The 25,069-nt window shown below is 38.7% G+C and overlaps 1 protein-coding gene across 2 annotated transcripts in view; it reads left to right on the plus strand.

Annotated features, from left to right (window-relative positions):
* The window catches only part of LOC114653422 (disks large-associated protein 1-like), a 518,937-nt gene that overhangs the window by 480,580 nt on the left and 13,288 nt on the right, over positions 1-25,069 (plus strand). For both annotated transcript variants that reach the window (XM_051929152.1, XM_028803752.2), the window contains 2 exons: positions 8,785-9,206; positions 24,252-24,343. In XM_051929152.1, the coding sequence (XP_051785112.1) occupies positions 8,785-9,206; positions 24,252-24,343 (514 nt within the window). The remainder of the gene's footprint in view (positions 1-8,784; positions 9,207-24,251; positions 24,344-25,069) is intronic.

Raw genomic sequence — 25,069 nt, forward strand, 5'->3', positions numbered from 1 at the left:
AGCTTAGGCGTGACCACTAGACAGAGTATGTTACTATTTGACACAGTTAAAGCTTAAATGAAAAAAATATATATATTTGCTGCTGTTACATATGTTAAATATAACAAAATTCACAAATAGAAAGTGCGTAGAATCAGGTATGCTTTTGAGCAGTATGTTAAATCAAGTGATGTCTGGTTCTTTTGAGTTAAAGTGCAAATGATTGTGCTGTAATAACATATAGACGAGCATGGTTGCTATTTAAAAGAATTTTACTTCATATTTTCTTGTGATGAACTGGTGGCCTGTAATGGTGTTGCTTCCTTCTGGCTTAGGTTCTGATTTCCCATGACCCTGAGGTGGAGATCAAAAAATGGTTTGATGGGTATAATATTAATTGTGAGGACTGTGCTGGATCTGTGTGCATGCTTTCTAAGGAAGAATAACCATTTTTTGTGCTGCTGACTAAATGAAAAAAAGGCTTTTAATGACCTCTTGGGCACAGCCATCAGCAGTGTGTCTGTCTGCGGAGAGAGTGTCAACCTCGTCAAGAGGTTTACTTACCTCGGCAATGACATTCATGTCTCTGGTGACTCTTCCTAGGAAGTCAGTAGACGGATTTGGAGAACATGAGGTTGCTGGAAAGGAGTGTGTGGCGCTCCCGATATCTATGCAAATGGACGAAGGTCCAAGTCTTCAGAGTCCTGGTGCTTCCTGTCTTGTTACATGGTTGCGAGACATGGATGCTATCCAGTGACCTAAGATAAAGACTGGACTCCTTTGGTACTGTGTCTCTTTGGAGAACACTTGGGTACTGCTGGTTTGACTTTGTGTCTAATGAGCGGTTGCTCGTGGAATCCCGAATGAGGGAAGCACATTACCTGAATTGTGAGGAAGCGTCAGTTATGGCCCTATGGCCATGTGGCCTGATTCCCTGAGGGTGATCCAGCTCGCAGGATCCTCATTGTTGAGGGTCAGAGTAGCTGAACCAGGCCAAGGGGACGCCCATGTAACACCTGGCTGTGGCAGATAGAGGGTCATTTCCGGATGGTGGGACTGGACTGCGTGTCTACCTGGGGGGTTGCCAGCCAGGATCCAGGAGCTGTTTCGTCGTGTGGTGGGTGCGGCAACGTGCTGTACCAGTGCATGCTCCCCAACCTGATGTGACCTGACTTGACTAAATTGAGATGAAGAGACAGAACTCTAGTTTTGGAACTCTATATTAGGCAATAATGTGTGGCCCATTGAATTGATTTTTTAGTTAGTTCACCAGAACCACCCGTTCACATTACTGTATCTCTTAGGCACCTCACACTTTGAATGCCATTTGTTAAGTCAACTCATGGTCAGTTGGAGATCAGGTCCCCAGAATTCATTTAGTAATGCAGCCCAACTGCCTGATAAATCAATGTGTGATAACATGTTAATTTGGAGTGGCATATTGGCCCAGTAGCCTCACTGATTCAGCCTCCTGGGTTCAAATTATATGCTTGGTTATTTGTTAGTGTGAAGGTTACATATTGTCCCTGTGTCTGAGTGGCTCTTCCTGCATGCACCTTGGTTTTTCTCTGACATCCCCTAAGACATGCAGATTAGAATAATTAGTGATTCAAACTGGCCACGTGTTAGTGTGTGTGACTGAGCACTGCAATGGACTGGCACTGTTTCCCAGATCTGTCATTTTGGGTGGACCTCAGGTAGCCATGCTCGCCTAGTCATGCTGCTAAGGTTCATCCAGTAATGATTTTTAATGGTAACAAATACTGTTTTAATAAACAAATGATAGACTTGTTTTAATTCACAAAGAATTAAATCGGCAATATGATTGACAATCACCCTTCTAGCAAGCACTAAATGGGTTAGCTGGCACTGATGGCAACTTAATGTTACCTTAGGCAGGAGCTTGTGTGTGCACCCAAAGTCGTTAACGTTGGTTGTGGATAATTAAAAAGCAACCTATATCATTTTCAAAAAATGACAATATAGATATTATAAAGTGTCTAAGATCAGATCTCCACTGCTTTAGTTATTGGTGACACACTGGAGGCAGAATGTAGTTAAAAAGACATTGTAATGAGAATTTTCAACCCAAAATATATGATTCTTATTCAGCTTCATGCAGGGTGAGTTACTACTGTATTTTCATCTCTTTCTAGTTTTAGCTGCATTTGTGTTTGCCCAGCAATCGCCACAATATTTATATTGCTTAGAGTACATGCACGTACTGTACATCAGACACTTATCAATAATCATGTTAAGTGTGTGGTTAATATAGTCTGCCCTGTTTGACTAATACTTATAATATTTGTTGAAACTGGACTAGTGTGATGCTAGCAATACCTGCCATGGTGATGAATGAATGCATTTTCAGCTGCTTGCATTTTTGTTTTAGTGGCCTCAGTATAATGCTGCCCATTTGTTAATTGTAGTTTGGCTTCTGTGAAAGACATTTCCTCTGTTGATGTTAGTTCATGTTAGTTCATCATAGTGGCACTGACCTCTTGTTATGAACCATCTCTTCAATCCTTAACTGATTAGTGTTTCACCACCCCTGATGTTTATTTAATTTAAATTCTTTTTACTTTATTAAAAAAAATTCTTGGAGCCGAGACCAACAGATATGCAAGTGCATAGGTCTGCTGTTTCTTGTGTTTTAGGGGCATTGCCAGATAAGAATGTGCCTTGATGTCTTGAGTTTGTACTGGTGCTCACCCCAGCAGTTGGGTTTAGGAAATGAAGGAATAAATAATGGCACTGAAGAATTTTTAAATATTCATCATTATTGCTGTGTATCTACTTTAAGGTGCCATTCTTTCTTGTCTGTGTAACAATACAGGGTGCTGGCAAAGCAAAGCAGGCTTGAGGAGGTCACCTGGCCACATCCAGCCTACACAGAGCAGGATATTTAAGGCTATTTTCTCCCTAAATAATAAAAACCACCATTTACAAACTGCATTTTGTGTTTACTTGTGTTATATTTGACTAATGGTTAAATGTGTTTGATGATCAGAAACATTTTGTGTGACAAACATGCAAAAGAATAAGAAATCAGGAAGGGGGCAAATAGTTTTTCACACCACTGTATATGTATGGATTTGTTTAAATGAAAATAAAACCTTGTTATGTTCTCGGATCATTGGGTGTGCTTACTTTTTCACATGACTTCACATGTAGAAAGAAAGAAATCAGAAGATTTAATATGAAATGATCACTCAAAGATACAGGGGCAACCTAAAGTTTGCAAAGGTTCAGCATGCTCAATTAAGTAAGGACAGCATTAATACGTGTCTGCCAAATTCTAGAGAAGTTTGTAGTACATTCTCTTTTCATCTGTAGTGTAGTGTACGATACCACAGCAGATTGTTCATTAAGCAGTAATGACCCATCACGTGTCACCATAAAGAGAGCAGGTTAAGGATTAGGGGTAATTGTACATCTTTTTAAATGAAATGTCTGTCCACAGATTTACTGAACCCACTTAATTTAATTGTTGGGTGGTGTGGTGTCACAGCCTTTCATAGAAAGGCATAAATCAACCCTGGATAGAGAGCCAGCCTGTTACAAGGCACTAGCTTGAACACCATCAGACAGACAGCGACAGTTCTATAAAGCACACGTTTATTTAGAGTTCAATCCCGCACACACACAGTGCCCCCACACCAATCACCCTTACACAGGCCTTTAAACGTCCATGGGCCGCCTTTCTTCCTCTCTCTGGAGCTTCATCCTCCTCCTGCACCCGACTCTGGCTCCCCAACTGTAGGAAGGTGGCCCCTTTATAATCACCCGGATGTGCTCCAGGTGCTCGCTGACATCCTTCCTGGTGTGGTGGAAGTGCCACATGAGCACCCGGAAGCACTCCGGGCGTCCCTGGAAGGTCCTCCACCCGCAATCCCAGGTGTGGCGGAAGTGCAGACATCCCGTGCTCTATAAAGCTTGGGGCGCCCCGTGGCGGTGGCCATGGGCCCCAGTGGGGTTGAGCCTCTATGCTCCGTTTCCATGGTCCCCAAACTAACCAGGGAGGTTGCCCCCTCATGGCCCGGGGAACATATAATCTGTTCCCGGTCCTTTCAGGCATCCCGGCTAGGTCTGACCCCCAGCCTCCTGCCACAGCACACACTAACATTTCCTCACCCTGGCCCAATTTATAGACACCACCTCAGAGTACACAGAGAAAACGCATGTAGACACAGAAGGGACCTATAGACTCCATACAGAGAGGCTTTTAAGCCAGTTCATTGGACCAATGAGACGCCTGTGCCAACCAGTGTGGCACCATGTCACACTGAAGTAACATAACATTTTGTATTTTCACCATTTCTTTTCATTTGTATAAACTACACTAATGTTTTATAAGCTGGGTTTCTTCATACAAATCCAGAATTGCCTAATTTTAATTATCAACCCTTTCTAAAAGCCCAAAATGTACTTCATCATTTGGCATATTGACTTAGCAACTTCTTGATCTAATGAAATAGTAATCTTACTTGTTTTACATTCTGGCATTTCAATTTTGATACACACTTCTGGTTATTTCAAATGCCGCACATTTTTTGGAATAGTCTGAAGTGGGCAGTCTGTTTTTTTATTTCATTGTGCCCATCAATCAATTTCTGCGATTCAGGCTGCAGCTCTGGATTTAGTTTAGAGGGGAAGGTCAAAACCATGAAAATCCTCCCCAAACATCAAACCACTTATGTGTTTATTAAACAATAATTGAATACACTACAACTATTAAGGATTAAACAAACGACTGAAGAAAAATACAAGGAAAACAATTATCCAAAAAAACCACACTAAAAACATAAAAGACGTGAACTAATAAGGAGAACTAATTAAACTAAACAGAACTAACAGCTGGAAAAGCCAAAATCAGAATCCAAAAGCAAAAATCCTTTAAACAGTCAAAGCTAGACATTTCTTATCCAGTACTTAATATTTCAATAAACATTGACCCTCACCAAAGAAGAATCACAAAACCATAAAGCCCAAAACCTGAAGACCCTACAACAATACAAAGGCAAATGCCTAGGGATCAATCGAAAAATGGCTAACGGCAATTATAGAACAAAGAGCTGAGCCACACACAGGTCTTTTCATTTCATAGACCAAAGGAAGGCTTCACCGTATTTGGCTCCAATCTAAATAAAAATAATTAACAAAAGAGGACCAAAAAAACAGGGAAGTAACAGAAAATGTGAAACGGTGGAACCGGAGACAAGGCTTCAGTGAGTCCTTAAAAGAATATATTGTAGCTTTTATGAGCAGCACCATTGTCCTTCTGTTGTGAATCTTAGCATTTGATTACTGGGAATAATTTTTCCTAATTTTGTATTTTTTTATTCATTTTTAGTTTTGTTTTGTGTGGTATATTCTCAGTGTCACTTTGGTCTTTGTTGTATGGCAGCAGCCTTGTGCTTTGCGACAATAATGTTCATCGCTGGTCATATTTTGTCAGCACCACTATGTGTGATGTCATTACTCGAGCTTTATAAAGATGGGGATACAATAAAACAAGCTTCCAAACTTTAGATAATACACTTTCAAAAACAGAATCTTTTGCTCTTTTACCTATTTATGGAAAGGGTATTATGTAGCCAGGAAGTTTTCTTCTCAATTTTAATCACACATTTTGTCTAGCATCTTTAACTTAGTTGATAAGTTTTTTTTTTCCCAACCACAAGTGTTTTATTTAGCTGTTTGATTCTGGTCTTCATTTCCAGATCCTTTGCTCACAAACATGTTCTTTAGGAAGAACACCATGTTCATAGCACCTCCAAGTACAAAATGTATGTTTTACATGCAGTGAGACTCAATTAGCCAGCGAATTAGCACAGAGAATCTGCACCCAGTTTGTCATTTTGCAAGCTGTTAGTATCTGCAGTGTGGAGGCGTAAATTACAGATGTGATGTGCTGATTTGTGAATTTCCTTTATTCCTTTATGGATGAGATTCACATACAGAATGCTTTTAGTATATATTCACTGACAATTGATGAGTTACATTAAATTTTGTTTGTTTCTGAAACCAAAAAGAGATAGTGGCACAGTGTCATTTTTAAAATTAAATTAAATTTGTTTTTAATACTGACCTATGATTGTCCAGTTGTCAAAATTTTAATACATTAACACATAAAGTAATTTGGAATATGATCTGTGCTGCTTTTTCATGTTGTTTGTGGCATCTTCAAATACAAAAAATTAAAGAAAGTGATTTATTGCAATGGGCGGCATGGTGGTGCAGTGGTAGCACTGCTGCCTCGCAGTAAGGAGACCTGGTTTCGCTTCCCGGGTCCTCCCTGTGTGAAGTTTGCATGTTCTCTCCGTGGGTTTCCTCCAGGTGCTCCGGTTTCCTCCCACAGTCCAAAGACATGCAGGTGAGGTGGATTAGCGATCCTAAAATTGTCCTTGGTGTGGGTGTGTGTGCCCTGCGGTGGGCTGGCGCCCTGCCCAGGGTTTGATCCTGTGTTGGCTGGGATTGGCTCCAGCAGACCCCCGTGACCCTGTGTTAGGATATAACGGGTTGGAAACTGACTGACTGACTGATTTATTGCATATTTATTTATTTCTCCTAGAGGAACTGGGGTCACATAGTCCATTCAGCCAGTGTCAGAAATAATTGGGAGCAAAGGTCAGAAATGACCCCAAGTTTAACAATTTTGTCCCTGAAAATGCTCTGCAAATCACAGATGGTATTAATAATCATTTCATATATGTGACAGCTGTAACTACTGAACTACGCCTCACCCCACCTGACCGTTTAAACACTCATATTCATAAAGTGGACTGCTTCATTGTATGACCGGCTACAGTGAAGCCTGATGCAAAGGGGTTATTCTTCAAGGAAATTTTTATTGAAATACCTCAAATAGAATGCACTGTAAAGTTTTCAAAATTCAGAAATCATGTACTAAAAAGGATTAGTGAAGCTTGTCTGTATTAAAACTGAGAAACATTTCAATTACCAATTAGCTTACCTTTTCATATTTACCTTGAGAGAGTACATCTCTGCTTACTGTATATATTTTCTTCTTTTACAACTCTGACAGCAAAACAGATCCCCAGTACAAGTTAGCCAAATGGTATATGAGAGCCTAAGCTACACTGCTTTACTTCTCAAGCTGCTTATCTACAAATTAATTTAAAAGCTCTGTAAGTACAGAGTGAACAAATATGTACATAGTATTTACATGACACAAAAAACAACTTCACGGCTACATTATCTGCACATTATAATGATTTAATATTTCTCTGGCATTGTAATTTATCGGCAAAGTTCCTGAGGTGCTCTTTAGCTTGGTTACTTTGAGACTTCCAACAGATTTTAAATCATCTTTGGGTACATCTGTAATGTTATGTTGAAAAAATTTGGACTGCAATTAGTCAGACATGTCAAACCCAGCAACTAACAACTGGACATCAATCAGTACAATTTTAGAATCTGAACTGGAGTCTGCTGTCTATGGTAGCTATCGAGCTACTCCAAGCTTATTTGGGATGCGTTTTCAACTACAAGTGTTGTTAAAAAGCATGTATTTAATGTAATCTAGTAAAACATTTAATTGCATTCTAATATTGATGTTATTTTTGTATATAATAGTTACAAATATATTTAATAAACATAACTGACTCTTTGATAAAGTAACTAAAAGTATTGAAAATGCTCTAACTTTCAAATCAGTTTACTAAGTCTCAGAACACATTTGAAATATTATGCCATACATACATTTTCTAACTTGTATTTATTAATAGAAAATAAAATTGTCTGAATTAACCATGGTAAATGAAAGTGGGGTGGTATGGTGGCCCAGTGGTTACCACTGTTGCTTCATAGTGCCTTACTGTGGGGGTACTGTCTGTTTAACTTTCGCTCCTTCTCCCCATGTCAGGCTGTATTTTTTCTCCATTTTTTTGTTTTCTTCCATATCTTTAGAATAATTGCTGATTGAAAATTAAATCTGTGTGCATGATTATGAATGTGCATACTGCAAAAGGCTGGTGTCTCATCCAGGGTTGGTTCATGCCTTGAACCTATTAAGGTCCTAACAGGCACCATCTTTTCACAACCCTAACTGGATTAGGCAGATCTGATACTGAATTGATGGACGGATGTACATGGAAGCAGACCTTTCTCGTCAACTCTATATTAATGTACTGTATGAAGACTCAGTGCCTGTGGGAAAAATGTTTACCTCATCCTTATAGGTTCTGTGTGCCATTAAGTAAGGAGTTCTGGACTACAGTCAAATTGCTTTGGGTTCAGATCTTATCTTTGGTCCACCATGTAACAAATGAGCATTGTTGTCTGACTTTTTTATAAATACATCTGTTTCTTCTTACTGTTTAAATCTGTACCATTTGGTTGACTGAAGACTATACAAAAACATTCCCTCAGTATTCATTCGTGTCTCTTTGCAGTCCCCCATTGTTTTTCTTGCTTGCCATAGTAGCCTGTGACATTTCCAGCCAAATTAAAACCATTTTCTACTGTATGACAGTTTGTTTATGTGTTTAAGGCCTGCCTCTTCTTTTGCACCAGTTAGTGTCAGATAGCCTGTGTAAAATACCTGAGGAGATTAAACATGGATTAGAATGTGGCTATTTTGATTTTTTAGCTGAAAAGGTTTTAAGAATTCTACAGATAGTTTCATAGTATGGTTTAACCAAATACCTTACAAGCTGCCAGACCTGAACTGAGGAAGCCAGTAATAAATATTTGTCTAAGCTTTATCAAGCAGTAAGTCTTTTGATTGTAGAAACTGTTGCCAGCAAAGCTGACATTTTTCTCTTTTCCTTATTTTTTCAGTTATCGAAGATTCACCCGATCCAACAGTGTTACGACGGCAGTCCAAGCTGACCTGGACACCCATGAGATCTTAGATGGACCATTAAATTCTCCAGAAATAGACCATCCCACCTCCAGCTCCATATCTAGACAATATTCCCGGGATGCCAGCACTTCTACTGTCAGCATTCAGGGCTCAGGGAACCATTACCATGTCTGCGCTGTAGATGATGACTTTGCTGGCTTTGACCCTTCTATCTTACCACCACCAGACCCATGGATTGACAGTGTTACCGATGACCATATGGAGGTAGTTCAGAGGTCCGTGTGCCATAGAGATGGACGCTGGTTTCTAAAGCTTCTCCAAGCAGAGACTGATCGGATGGAAGGCTGGTGCCAGCAGATGGAGAGGGAGGAACGAGAGAATGACTTGCCTGATGAAAGTAAGATAGTGGGTCCTTGAAAATGGGGTTTGGGCGGCGAGAGATAGTTGACAAAGTTAAGAGAATTGTGGCAGGTGATTGTTTTATTTTGTTTCATGGGGAATACTGTTTGACTAACAATGAGAACCTCTGTTTAGTGTGGACAATTACAAAGTACAGTGAAGGAAGCTTCTGCTCGTGAAGGTGTCATTTGAAGGTGGGCAACATTGTTCCATTGTCCTCAAATAAAATATCAGTTCAATATAACTGTTTTCCAATTTTAGGGAATGGGTTTGAATTATACGGAGCCCCATGTCACACACAAAAAAAAAAAATCTGAACGAATTATTAATCTGTTCAAGCGAGTTACTAATTTGTTCGAAAAGATTAATAATTCTTTCAAACTGATTTTTTCTTCTGATTTCAGTAGCCGTAGTTTTTCCTGGTATGTGTTTAGTGAACCAGAACAAGAAGGTTATAGCCAGCCAATAATTTCAGTCTATTCTGCACTGTTCAGTGTTATTTTCAACTAGATTTTAAATTTATCTTTTCTTCTATTAACATTTACACCACTGACTCTGAAATATCACGTTCTCAGAGGAAATTCCATAAATCCATTCTTGTAACTTCACCTGCGTTTGAAACTCTTTTCTGGACTCCTCAAAAAAACGTTTCAACCACAGTGTTCTTCAAACTCGTTCCTCTTCCAGTTCACTGATTTTAACACACACCTTAAAGTTCACTAAACTTTATGCCAGGAAAACCTTATGGGGCTCTGTAATAAGAACTGGACTGCAAGGGGTAAAAATAATAATAATCTGTTTGAATGAATTCATACGGAATGGGGCTCCATACTACTGAACTAAGAGTCAGGGAAAAAAATTAAAATCTATTCGAATGAGTTAATAATTCATTCAAACAGATTTTTTTTTTGTGCTTGACACCTACAGGGCTTCGTAGAATAACTAAACAAAGTCTGAAGAAACATATGAATTAGACCATTAGAAATAGCAAATACTTTATCAGATTTGAAATTCGAGTGAGGTAGGTGTAATGATGACAGTCAGTAAAAATGACTATATTGATAATCTGCCTAGCACCTCACAGACTGATCAAAAATGTTTAACAAATCAGGTAATCGAGGCAGTCAGAGTTACCTTTGGGATCCATTTGTAAATTCTATAACTTAAAAAAAAAAAGCAGAAGAAATGTGAAGCAAATTGCAATGCGAAGAAGAAACATGAGAGAGAGAAACCTAGGCCGTGCTTAAACTAATGCAGCATAGCTCCTAACGTGTCCAAATTAGATATGATTCAAGTACTTTATTTTTTTTAAATTGTTTGTGTATTTGATCCTGTGCTTTATGCTTAATGACTCCTTATAGTGTAAAGCAACCATTACATTGGACCTCTACTGTTGCGTAAATGTTATTAATATTTGTACAATGAATAGAAAGATTTTACAAGTGGAGAGCAGTCATCACTGATAGTAAAAAATACTCTGTTCATGTTCTGATAAGGAATTCCTCTCATATCACCAATTAATAAGGAAGAATTTTAATTTAATGTTTCTGACCAAATGTAAGCAAAGTTAACCCATAATGGCACATTACTACATTGTGTGATAACAGCAGAAATGTGAAAATGATACAAAGCCTCACTTTAAAAAGATAGGAGTATGTAAGTTGATGCAAAGATGCAATGGTGTGAAGTTGAGTCCAAAGTTGACAAGTGCAAACTTTATGGAAAGTGTGGGAGAAAAGAGCAGAATGCTGATGCAAAAAGTGTAAACGTAGATATCAGCAATAAAATTGTTTTGAGGAAAGCAAAAGTTCTAATACTTAGGTTACCTGTTGAGTATGAATGCAGGTGCAGGCACAGAGTGAGAAGTGCATGGAAGAAATTCCAGGAGCTGTCATGCATTCTGGCTTCTATTGGAGCATCTCTGGCACTGATGAGAAAATTTCATGAAAGCTGTGTAAGGTGTGCTCTAGGGAAATAAGATATGGCTGGTGATGGCAGAATATGAAGCAAAGCTGGAAAGAACTACATTAAGAATGATCAGGTGGATCTGTGGAGTGCCACAGACTAAGAGGAAAATGCATGCTGAATTAAGAGAAAGACTTGGTGTGGGGACAATGGGTGTTGTGCTGAGAAGAAATGGATTAAGGTGGTTTGAACATGTGGAGCAAAAGGCAGAGGATGGTTGGGTAAAGAGGGGATGAAGCTGAGGAAGACATGTTTGGAGATGGTTTTTGGGTGACATGAAAAGAATAGGTATCATCCCAAAGGAGAGAGCAGAGAAAGGAAAAAAAACAGGGGGGCATCAACTAACCTGCATAAACCCAGAAAATGATAGTTAAACCAGTAATGATGATGACTTAGCTGTACCTGTTGCGCACTCATGAGCTTTATGATTGTCATTGAGCTATTTCTTTTGAGCCATTGTGCAACTATCACTTCATTTATGCAGGAGCAGACTATATCTCTTGTACTTCTGATTTTATGCTCGGGACCTTCAAATATTCTCCAGAACTCCTAAATCTGCATAAAATATTTGTTTTTAAATTTTCATAATGTTTAAATAAACAAAGTTTATTATACAGACTTTATATAAACGTTATAAAGGTAGATTAGTTAACGTTACATCAATCTATTTATTGACTGGCTGATATGAAAAAGAAAAAATTCTGTCAGAAACACTGGAAGGTGCAGAAATTGGAAAAAATCATCATTTCTGTGTAGTTAAAAAAAAGCTGGTTCTGGTGCAGTCATGGAATTTAAGTGATAAAAGGAATGGGAATGAAAACGCTTCATAACGCTTGCAAGATATCCAAGTGAAAAGATCATTTATGCACACAAGTACAACTGTATACATTACTGGTTTCATGCATTGTTTGGGCTGATAACATAATTGCTATAATACACAAAGGTATATGAGGAGCAATGAAAGACAAAAAGGAAATAACCAGGAGATGATAATGTGAGCCAAAAATCATAGTCTGGGAAGGGAAGGTCAAAGCCAAGAGCACCAAAAGAAAAGGCAAACAAAACACAGAATCAAAGTCGTAAACGAAAAGGAGTTCAAAAATGACCAGAAACAAAACCTGACACTAGGGACTACTTGATATAGAACCTAACTATCACTAATAAAGAGTTTGATTTCAAGATGTTGTAAATAAAGCCCATAGACACAGATAAAGTGTTTGGGGCACCCCCGGACAAAGCCTGTATCATGTAAGGCAAAACAATAAACATGAATTAACATGTCAGACGTGAAACATCTTTACAGATTCGAGTCTCCAATCAGACTGGAGAAAACTGGCAGCAATACTGGTTATGAAGACATTGAGGCAGAAGAAGTGGGTTCAGGAGTCCCGAAACTGGAAGTGATGTCATGTGCTGTGAGATGTTGGTTTCTGGATCTGCAGAGGGAAGGAGAGAAAAAACATTACAAGACAGCGGCAAAATTACCAGTCGATAAGCCCTGGTGTTGTTTCCCATACACACATGTGACAATATGAATCCACCAAAGGATAAAAATGTATTTTCACTGTCATAGATGTGACAATTTGTAGTCATGTGACACATCCTACTCTGTCACGTAAACAAAAGAAACAGATGATAATTACATTAAACTTCGTTAAAATAATTGAAAATTGTTAATAAATCCTAAAAGCATAATCTGTATAACAGTAAAACACCAATAAATATCTGTAAAACGTGTTAACTCTTGCAGTAATTCAACATGAACAATGCTGTACAAGTTAACATTGTTGGTGCACTCCTATTCTGCCACTGGGCAACAACTACAACAACATTTGTTTATATAGCAATGTAAGTCAAAGTGCTTTACAAGATAATAAAGAAAAAGCTGCAAGAAAAGAAAAACAATTAAGTTCAGGCAATAATATTTAAGAATAAGTAACAACAAAATAAGGTATGGTCAGATAGCTGGGAGGACAGAAAAAAAACTCCAATTGGGCTGGAGAAAAAAACAAAATCTGCAGGGGATCCAAGGCCAAAAGACCACCCAGCCCCCACTGGGCATTCTACCTAACATAAACGTTTGTAAATCAGTCCTCTTTGTTTTTGTGCTTCTAACGATAGTATTTGATGAAGTCGGTCTTATAGACATCTGAGACACCCGCTTTCATTCCATCATTTCAGAGGGCTTCATAGTGCCTTGATCAGGTGGTGGTGGCGCACATCACGGCCACAGAAGAACTAGAAAAGACAGCAGAGAATAGCAAATATTAATACAGATGCGGATTCTTGAAGAATATGATAATGCTATGCTCATATAGTCTATAAGGAATACAACTGAAATGTAGCTACAAAAAAGCCAAATTAAAATAATGGGTTTTTAGCACTTTTTAAAAAGACACACAGTATTAGCCTGCTGAATTTCTATTGGTAAAGTATTCCAGAGTTTAGGTGCATAAGAGCAAAAGGCAGCCTCACCACTTCTTTTAAGCCTGCATTATAAGGAGACCTTCATTTGAAGATCTAAGGTGTCCTTGTGGAGTTTAGGGGGACAGACTACTGTATTTAAGGCTTTATAAACCATTAGTAGTATTTTAAAGACAATTCTGAACGACACAGGTAACCAATGTAATAACCCTAAAACTGGTGAGATGTTCACAGATTTTCTTTTTCTAGTTAAGATTCTTGTTGCTGCATTCTGCACCAATTGCAGCCAATTGATGTCTTTCTTAGGCAGCACCTCAGCATTTACAAATGAAGTACTGTGTACAAGTATTCTTTTTCACTTTCTTACTTATATCTAAATTCGTCCACTGAGATCTTTTAGGTTCCCTAATTGCTTTTTGTTGTGTTGCATTGAGTCAAATATCATTTAAAATGTACCTCCTTGAAATTCACATTTCACAAGAAATTAAAAAGGTTTATTCTTTGTTGATTCACTGATCCAGTTTGCTGTGAATCCTATATTATTATCACCTGATTCTAGCAGTTCAATAATTTCTATGTTCTTCCTTACCAAAAAATACTGGCAGGCATCCTGTCTCATTGGAGTTTTGAATGAATGATTGATTTTAAAAAACAATCATGGATTCCATCAGTGAATACCCTTTACAACCCTCAGCCATTTGTCAGTCTTTTTCAGTTTGTGGATGGGTAACTAAAGAAGCCCATTAAGATGACATCAACTCTACACTTGCTTTTGATATTCTCATAAAGTCAGTTAATACTGTACCGCTACTAGAGCCGGCACGATTATAATATGCGCTGCCCACCTAGAGCGGCAGCAAAGAAAGAAACTTTCCAACTATACCACCCCAAGTACAGAAACACACCAGTGAATGCAGAGTTAAGTTAAAAATGATTATTGGAAGAAATTACACACACTTACTGTAACAAAAACCCATATATACATATTATCGCTCTGCAGCATTTCCCATCCCATACAAATCACAGCACAAAACACTTAACCACATATGCCACTAATACATAAATTTGAGAAAGAGAAAAAGAAAAAAATGATGTATTCGTAGTCCTTTAAATATTCTCTGTAAGGGATGACTGTTTCAGTCTGTGGTGGGGAATGATGCGCCGAACCATACCTTCTGTTCCGGGTACAAGATGTGATCAAAAAATATGGTGAATGTTTTAAAAAAGAAACGTTTATTGCAGTAAAATTTTTACAAGTACTAGTGACCCTCAAAATACTCTCCTCCACTTCGAATGCACTTATCCCAACGCTCCTGCCACTTTGTGAGCAGTTCTGCAAGTTTTCTTTCGAGAGTGTCTTTAGTTGGGCTGTGGTGGCTGTCTGGATGTCCTCAATGGATTGAAATCGTTTGTCTTTCTTGGTCATTTTCAATTTAGGGAACAGCCAGAAGTCACACGGTGCCAGATCTGGCAAATAAGGTGGATGTGGACACAGCATAATGTTTTTATTCGACAGAAATTATCGTACTAGAAGGGATGTGTGACAAGGAGTGTTGTCATGATGAAGAATGAAACCATTTCAACATTGAAGGATGTCCTGATCTTTACTCGTATTCAGCCGAGTCAGATCCATTACGAAATCGATCAAACCAATTGTAAACAGTCTTAATTGTCTGTGTAGTGTCACCATAAACTGATTTTAACATCTGATGGGTTTCCTGAGCTTTTTGCAATTTGAAACAAAATTTCATGTTAATGCGTTGATCGATATCCATTATTAACGACAAACTTGAAAAACACACTTCAACTCAACAGTGGCTCACAAACGACTGACAGTATCAAACAAGTTGAAGTTTGTCACAAACTAGGCTCTAGGATGGACATGACAGAACCTGCATTGAATTGTTTTGCGTTGCTCTTGGATGGTGCTCTGCATCAACATTCACCGTACTTTTTGATCACACCTCATGCAGATCAACAGTCCCTTGTGCTGGCCGGTCAGGTCCTCTCCCAAATACCTTCACCAGAAAGGGAAAATAATTTGTCCTGAAACGAACCTGGGTTCACCTGACATTTTCCATGCAGTGTCAATCTCTTTCCCTCTTGTCTTTTCCTTTTGTGGCATCGGCTTCTCTCTTGGCTTTCAGCTTCTTCTCACCTTTTTCCCACCATCCATTTACATACTGTTGGCTCCTCCCTGCACAGTCTGTGCAAACCAGGTGCTCCCCTCCTACCACTGGCCGGCCTTACAAATTAAGACATTGCACCATTATCAGGAATGGGGAAAGGTGTAAACTCATAGTGACACACAAACATATTTCAGACAACCGTTACTAATCTCCAGACGAGGGTAGTACATAACATACTCATAGTGTCATACCACTGTTCTTGATGCTTTCTGTTCTGTTGACAATGTCCTCACTAAAATTGGGTCTCATTTACATTTGAAAAATGTGAACTTTGATAGATAGATAGATAGATAGATAGATAGATAGATAGATAGATAGATAGATAGATAGATAGATAGATAGATAGATAGATAGATAGATAGATAGATAGATAGATAGATAGATAGATAGATAGATAGATAGATAGATAGATAGATAGATAGATAGATAGATAGATACTTTATTAATCCCAAAGGGAAATTCACATACTCCAGCAGCAGCATACTGATAAAGAAAATATTAAATTAAAGAGTGATAACAATGCAGGTATACAGACAGACAATAACTTTGAATAATATTAACATTTACCCCCCCGGGTGGAATTGAAGAGTCGCATAGTGTGGGGGAGGAACAGTCTCCTCAGTCTGTCAGTGGAGCAGGAAAGTGACAGCAGTCTGTCGCTGAAGCTGCTCCTCTGTCTGGAGATGACACTGTTTAGTGGATGCAGTGGATTCTCCATGATTGACAGGAGCCTGCTCAGCGCCCGTCGCTCTGCCACAGATGTCAAACTGTCCAGCTCCATGCCTACAATAGAGCCTGCCTTCCTCACCAGTGTGTCCAGGCGTGAGGCGTCCTTCTTCTTTATGCTGCCTCCCCAGCACACCACCGCATAGAAGAGGGTGCTCGCCAGAACCGTCTGATAGAACATCTGCAGCATCTTATTGCAGATGTTGAAGGACGCCAGCCTTCTAAGGAAGTATAGTCGGCTCTGTCCTCTCTTGCACAGAGCATCAGTATTGGCAGTCCAGTCCAATTTATCATCCATCTGCACTCCCAGGTATTTATAGGTCTGCACCCTCTGCACACAGTCACCTCTGATGATCGCGAGGTCCATGAGGGGCCTGGGCCTCCTAAAATCCACCACCAGCTCCTTGGTTTTGCTGGTGTTCAGGTGTAGGTGATTTGAGTCGCACCATTTAACAAAGTCCTTGATTAGGTTCCTATACTCCTCCTCCTGCCCACTCCTGATGCAGCCCACGATAGCAGTGTTGTCAGTGAACTTTTGCACATGGCAGGACTCCGAGTTGTATTGGAAGTCCAATGTATATAGGCTGAACAGGACCGGAAAAAGTACAGTCCCGTGCGGTGCTCCTGTGTTGCTGACCACAATGTCAGACCTGCAGTTCCCGAGACGCACATACTGAGGTCTGTCTTTAAGATAGTCCACGATCCATGCTACCAGGTATGAATTTACTCCCATCTCTGTCAGCTTGTCCCTAAGGAGCAGAGGTTGGATGGTGTTGAAGGCGCTAGAGAAGTCCAGAAACATAATTCTTACAGCACCACTGCCTCTGTCCAAGTGGGAGTGGGATCGGTGTAGCATATAGATGATGGCATCCTCCGCTCCCACCTTCTACTGGTATGTAAACTGCAGAGGGTCGAGGGCGTGACGGACCTGTGGCCTCCTTTGTGCTAAATGCAAAATATATGCCGATCCACGAGTACAAAACAGGATGCCTGAAGAAATTGTGCACTGTAGTTCAGGGGCTCATGTGAACCCCTTTCAGCTAGATGACAATTCACACAAAGGAGATAACTCTGTAGATTTTGTTTTGTTTTTGTCTTGGCCATAATTACAGCCTGTTTATAAAAGTAAGTATTATGGACAGACTTAATGGCCATATTACAATATAATCAGGAAATGATAGCTGGAAGAGAGGGCCATGAAACACAAACAACTTCTAAAATATTACATAAGTCTTCCTTTCAAACCATTGTGTTGAAAGAATACGATTTAATAGATTTGGTGAGAATTAAGCCCTAGGAAAACAACCAAGTTTATATATTTGTATTGTAAGAATGGTAAATATGAATAGAAATAATAAATGAAGTGCTCCATAACAACAAGTGCTTGATGGCTTGTGTCAGCCTAGAATAGGAAAACAAAACTTCATTGTGATGACAATTCCTGAAAAAAAATAACCCTCAGGGAGTCCACAGTCCTTATGCAAAGTCATTTTAGGCCATTGATGGAGTACTTTTCGGCATTTGGTCCAAACCTGCTCTGCAGCGCACAGCTCCCAGCTTAGTAAAAGGGTGTCAGAAGTTGGTGACAGACACGCTTGAAAGCCCTTTTTTCTTTAATTATTAACTTTAGCTGAGGTAATTCTGTGAAGACAGAAAAATCTTAATAGTTTAATAATAATGGCGTTTCAAAAGAAGAGCAGATTATGTGGAAGATAAATGGGTGGGCTTATAGAATGCAGTGTTTTTTCAGTGTACATGCAGCAAACATAATAGGTTATATTTATTCAAATCTGCAGTAAAAAAAATATTACACAAATCCAGAGGTCTGCGAGAAGCACTGCAGCCCCGTTGTAATAAATGAAATGCACTCATTCCTTTCTCTCATATTCCTCCCTGTCTTTATTTCCCCAGGCATATCAGTGGGCACTATCAATAGGGAAAGGTCTAAATGAGCTGAACATCTGTCTTCATGATATGTAATAGTCTCTGTGGTAGAGAGGCTGCTCTTCTTTACCATAAAGCACTTAATGAGCTTATCAACTTAGCACCTGCACTTGTAAGATCCCTCGAAAAAAGAAGAATGAACGATTTGTGCTGCGCTTTCCATTTTGCACTCTTCCTCTGAGATAGGCCCTGATGTGCTTTATGCGTGAGGCCTCATCGATAAAGCAGCCTTGAGTAGAGGCTTTGGTTCAGAAGAGGTGAATAAAGTGCTGCTTCGTAGCATTATGCCATTTTCGCAATCTGGACACAGCTATAGCTGTTTTAAGAATCAACTTGGATTTTCAGTCATTAAATATTACAGACCTGCTTGCTGTAAAGTGCAGCTTCAAGCGTGACGGCTTTGTGAGCCACCTGCCACAACAAGCTTGTCTAGTTTCTCATTGCTTTACAAGTGTACTTGGGAGCAGAAACTGTGCTTATGTCTCTCAGGTGTCAGATGTCTTGTTGCTTTTTTCTGAAGTGGTCTGGTGCTGACTGATTTGCTTCTTTTCGACAGTCAGCAGTTTAAATGTCAAAAACAAAGAAGGCTTTCACAAATATAAAATAGATAGATAGATAGATAGATAGATAGATAGATAGATAGATAGATAGATAGATAGATAGATAGATAGATAGATAGATAGATAGATAGATAGATAGATAGATAGATAGATAGATAGATAGATACTTTATTAATCCCAAGGGGAAATTCACATAAATAGTGGGGCTTCAAAACAATTTTATCCTGATTTTAATTTATTTGTTATATTAAAATATATTGATCTCGAAGAATGTTATGTATGTTAGTTGACAAAGGCTGTGGAGGAGGCCACCAGCTGGCAGTCTAGCCACTTTTAATATATAAAAAAATAGTTATATACTAGCTGATTACCAAGTGACTTCGCTCACTGAGTGTAAGGGAAAAAAACGAAAATGTAGTATTTATAAAATAAGTTTGTTAATTACCAATGTTATTTTTGAACAAATAAAGAGCATTCACAATAACATAGAAATTATATAAATATTAATTATTAAGTACTAAAACAGTTTGATAAAAGAATTTGAAGAAGATCTACAGTAAGAAGCGTATAAATTATTAAACAGTCAAACATTAACATTTAAGAAGTAAAGATACATTGAGTACTACTGGAGTGGTTTCGGGCAAACTACCTGCTTGACAACCTTGCACTATGTGCCTGTAATTTAAGAGAAAAATTATTCTGAGAAATGTGGACGCTGCCTTTACGTGCTTAATGGGCAGAATGTCCAAACAATTCCCAAGTCTAATACTTCACATGAAGAGATGTAAACCCTCCATCTTTTTAAAAGAATTCATCACAAAAGCAACCTTGAATGTTGCGGGGTTTTAGTGACCCGAATTCATCTTAAGGGACAGTAAGTAGCCGTGCACCGCAATTTACCAAGAGAGTCCCGCTTCAATGGCGCCAATTACACTTATTCGCAAAGATTTCCACTATCCCAGGAGCCGACGGGGCACTTAAAGTGTGACAAACAGTGCGAGAAGAGAGGATGCTGCCTGAAACTGCAAAGCTGTTGACCCAGAAGAAAAGCCCGCCATTCCGCGCCTCCCAGCATCCACTTTGTTCTTACGACCCCTCGCCACTGAAGGTGATCTCTTCTTCACATTGTTTACAGCTTGGCACAGTTAAAAAGTAGAAAGATGCAAAGCTGTTTTGTTTATCTCTTCTACTACCAAGTACTGCGAATTTAAAAAAAGTTATAATGTGGCAGTTTTCTCTGTGAGACCGCGCCTGGCGTCGGTGAAGAACAGGTCAGCGCTGGAGTCCAGAGAGGAGGGCTGGGAGAGGGCAACGCGGGGCGCACTTGTATGGGATAGATCGGCGTGTTTGTGTTTACCACTTTTACGTAATTTCCATATCGCATGGTCATACGTCATTTCCGTTTCAAACGCAAAAAAGAATTTTATATATATAGATTAGTGCTGTCAAACATCTTTGCAATCCAGTTTAATATAGCCTGCCAGAGGCCTAGGGTTCTACCTGTTACCTCCAATATAAAACACACACAAACTGGCCACAAAATTCAATTGCTGAATCAATTTAAAAAATGAATTTTGAGTATAACAAGTTATGGCAATATTCTGTTATTTTCTCAACATGATCTCTCATTGACTCTGTTTGTGAAATTGGCTTTAGAACATACATAGCTATGAAACCTTTAACTTCAATCAGTTTCATAAATGTATATATTTAAGAATTTTATGTTCCTAGAAGATGTGGTGTGAGTGTGTCCTTGTGTGTCACAGACAGTAGATTAACATCTAATCAAACGCTAGGCTCTTCCTTACATGCTATGCTCGTGGAACTGACACCAGCCTATAAAGAAAAGATCAGGTTCAGGTGATAGATAGATAGATAGATAGATAGATAGATAGATAGATAGATAGATAGATAGATAGATAGATAGATAGATAGATAGATAGATAGATAGATAGATAGATAGATAGATAGATAGATAGATAGATAGATAGATAGATAGATAGATAGATAGATAGATAGATATTGCAGGAGAAATGGATGGATGGCTGGATCGACAAATGGATGTACCTGAAAAAACAAAATGTATACTTCATATGTCTGATTTCATAGAATTGTGCAGACTGTGCCATTATTTCTCTTAGAGTACAATACCTGAAGAAATATTATTTTTTTGGGCTGACATTAAATCAGCCTTGCACTCAATAACTTTGGACAATTATGGCCCATTTAAAGCCAAATGTCTCTTGGAAAGCAGCACTGTGGTGCTATGGTTCCTCTCAGTGTCTTGGACCTTCAGCGGATTCACTATCAGTTTGAGGTATGAGGTATGCATATTCTCCTAATGTATAAGTTGGCTTTGTCGGGGTGCTCCACTTTTCCTCCCCAATCCCAAATACATGCAGATTAACATGACTCAGTATTAGGATGCATGAAAGTGCACATGCATATACTTGAAAAAGAGCTGATATCTCACTCTGGCACCCTTTAACTTTATATTGAATTTCTTTTGAAAATCTAAATTACTTCAATTCGTGCCTAAGTATTCAACGAAAACCATGTCATTGTATACAGATTATGACATTCAGCCTGAGGTGCCTGAGCATTTCTACGACTCATTTTTGTCTCAGCAGATATCTTCTATGCCATTCCTGTAGAATCAATAATGACCAAAAAAATAACAAACTGATTGGGTGTTCAAAGCGCAGTAATAATTCTAGCTAGCATGTATTATTATTATTATTATTATTATTATTATTATTATTATTCTTGTCCAGTAAGATCATTTTGAAAGTAATGCTATAGTGAAGCTCTTAGATGCAAACAAAGGTTTGAAGAGACAGGGACCTCCAGGTTTATTCCTCAAATGCAGGAACAACGAGTACAGCTGGTGTCACGTTATATGACTTCTAATTGGAGGGGATGTCAAAGATGATGACTGAATTTACTGATCTTGTGACCTGTGGATGTCAGATTACAGGACCAGAAAGTGCAGGGGATTACAACAGCCAATTACACAACTCCATGACGGTTTTCCAGTACTGTTTAGCTTTTTTTAAATATTGTGAGCTTGCTATTAACGTGATGGAGCAGTGCTGTATAAATGCTTTCCAGGTGCAGGTCAGCTGTACTTTCATCCCTTTTTTAAATTGTATCAATTATGTTGTAGTATGTAAAGACTCTCTTCAGTCTGTGAGGTCCAAACAACCATATTCCTTATTCCATATAATTTCATTATGTGCACTGTACGTCTGAATGAACACTTATTGGTTCTCGAATATTGCATACACCCAGCCCTACAACTTAAGACATAATCAAGCGTGTTTGATTCTGTTGGAATGAGTTGCAGATTTGTAAGACTACATGATGGGAGATCACTGGAGTTAATGTGAGATGGCCCTAACACACTGGTAAGTGTAATACCCACACAGCAGCTCCCTTTGAAAGATCATAGAACCTGTGAATCAAGGTGGTCCTGGAAGTCCTCGTCATTCTCCCTCTCATACTGTTTCTCTCTGTTAGTTCAGGGCTTCTGGTCACCTTATATTTCATTCATTTGAAATGACCTGTTTAGAGGTCCCTTTCATGAGGTGCACTTTGGGTGAGGCTAGTTCTCTTGAGGTTGCAGCAGTACTGGTGTTTTTAGATTCTGTGGAAAATGTTATAAATAAAAGCTATCTAGTGGAAAATTCTTCATGAAAGCCTTTCCTCATATTAGTTATCCGGTGGAAGAATTTGGACTTTGTTGCCCAATTCGGCCATGTTGTGATGTAATGCTGACCTCTCACCTCATTTTATTATATAACATTTTTAGTAATAATAATCATCCCAACAGAATCGTTTCATTTCAAGGCCATATTGAATTTGGAGCAATGTAATACTCCCTTAATGCAATTCCTTTATTTTTTATGTTCAAGAAAAAAAATGATAGCTAATCTTTAATTGCCTTTCACATGATGTAGCAGAAAATAAACAGCAATGTCACTTTTCTTCCAAAACACTAACCAGTGATGCACATAAACAAAATGAAGTGAGAAGGCGTGTGGTCACAAATGGTAACTTCAAAAGCACCTGAACACAGCATTTGGTTTTGGCTGGAGGCTCCACTTCTTGTTGTTTTCCAGTCAGATGTTTCCCAACTGTGAACGTAACAAGAAGCTTTTAGTGTAAGTTTTTTATTTTTTTTTTATTCTGTCGTGGACTTATACAAATATACACTTGTTTTTCAAAAAGAAAATACTACTGGAGTCCCAAAAAGGCAAAATGATGTTTATGAAATCTACCTTTGAATTAATAGAATTTTAAAATATTTTTTTGTGTGATGAATGACACAATGATGATATTTTTTTGTCAGATGAATTTTAAATAACTGCTGGATAAAATAAGTTAGAGAATATTTGGGAGCCACAATTGTAGAATAAGATATAACGAAAAATCCAAAAGTTCTTTTTTTATGTGAATAGTGATTTTTTCAATGCCACACACATTTTTTGTTGTTTATATTTGCATGTGATCTGAAATGTAAGTTAGACTAGCCATCGTTTTTTTAATAATAATTGACTAAGATAACATCTAAGGTGTGGGCAGCTTAGTGGCAAATGCTGCTGCCTACCAGATGGTTATGTCCAAGTGTTAATTGATGACTGTGAACTAGCCCCCCCCATTGGTGTGTGTGTGTATGAGTCATGTGACAGACTGCTGCCCACATCTATGGCTGGTCTCTTCCCTTGGTGCCTGACTGGAATATGCAGGTCTAATAGTGGCATGCTATAGTATTTGACACTGAAAGTATAGAACATTTCCACATACTTTCTCTTTGTTGCAGGTGCCAAAAATGTACAGTTTATATGTATCTTTGGCATTGCAAAGTTTAGTATTTCTATCAATAATGTACTTGACTTTACTTTGTATATGTTGTATGTCCTATTCTAAAGTTACACATTTTTAAGCTAAAAATCAAAAATATTGAGCATTGAAATGCATAGAGAAAAATAAATTCATGCCTACCTACCTACCTACCTACATACATACATAAAATCTAGCATTCAAAACTGTACAGATTGGACCAAACCAATCAACTAAACGTGTTCAAAACCCTAACTTTGTCATTTTTCTCAGTGACTGCCTGGATCTTTTCTTGACTTAACATTTGTTCATCCTACAATTCTGCCTTACTGTTTTCTCTGTTTTTACCCAATATCTTTACCAAAATAACTAAGTCTTTGTCTCCTGGCTTAGTTTTAGGGAAGATCCGAAGTGCAGTGGGCAGCGCCCAGCTGCTGATGTCTCAGAAATTCCAGCAGTTCCGGGAGCTGTGTGAAGAAAACTTGGTATGTTGACCTGCCGTTACCATGATTACGTACGCTATCTGGGCAGATTAGCAACTGTGCCTCCTTTTGAAATGGAGATCGTCTCAGGCAGAGGGGAGGTGAGCTCAGATTAGCAAGCATGCAAGGCTTGTCTCTGCAGCTGTCTCATTCTGAGTGTGTTGGGAGTTTATGCCTGACGCCAAAGCCCGCAGACACAATGGAGAGCAGACTGGTGACCTGCCAAAGCTTAGAGTTGTGCACAGGATTTCAGGCAGAGGCAGCTTTTTACCTGTTTAGAAATGATTTCATGTTGTTAGGTCTGGATAGACATCAAGTGTTGCTTTTAGAATTTATAATACAAAGCAGACTGTTTCATTGCACCATCTTGCTAAAAGAGAAGCTTTTAGGGTCTATAGTGAAGCAATGATGATCAAAAACTGCAGGGTGAATAATTATATTATGAACTGTCAGAAAGGAAATGGAGGCTCATATCATGTCCCCAACAGGTTAGTGTCCTGGAGTTAAATCGGTGACAATGCTTTGATCAATCCTGGGTGTACTTTAAAAAGAGATGACTTAGAAATCCTGAAACCTCAAAAGTTAGAGTTGCTCTGTTTTGGTGCTAAATTACTATAACTGTCAGTGCTGCTCTTTAACTCTGAAAACTTTGTTTAAATACCTTGCTTACAGTTAGCAGCAAGTGACATTGCACTGCTGACACCAGTCTAACACGTTTAATATAAAAAA

Source organism: Erpetoichthys calabaricus, chromosome 6 (genome assembly GCF_900747795.2).
Source record: "Erpetoichthys calabaricus chromosome 6, fErpCal1.3, whole genome shotgun sequence".
In the NCBI taxonomy this organism is placed as follows: Eukaryota; Metazoa; Chordata; class Cladistia; order Polypteriformes; family Polypteridae; genus Erpetoichthys; species Erpetoichthys calabaricus.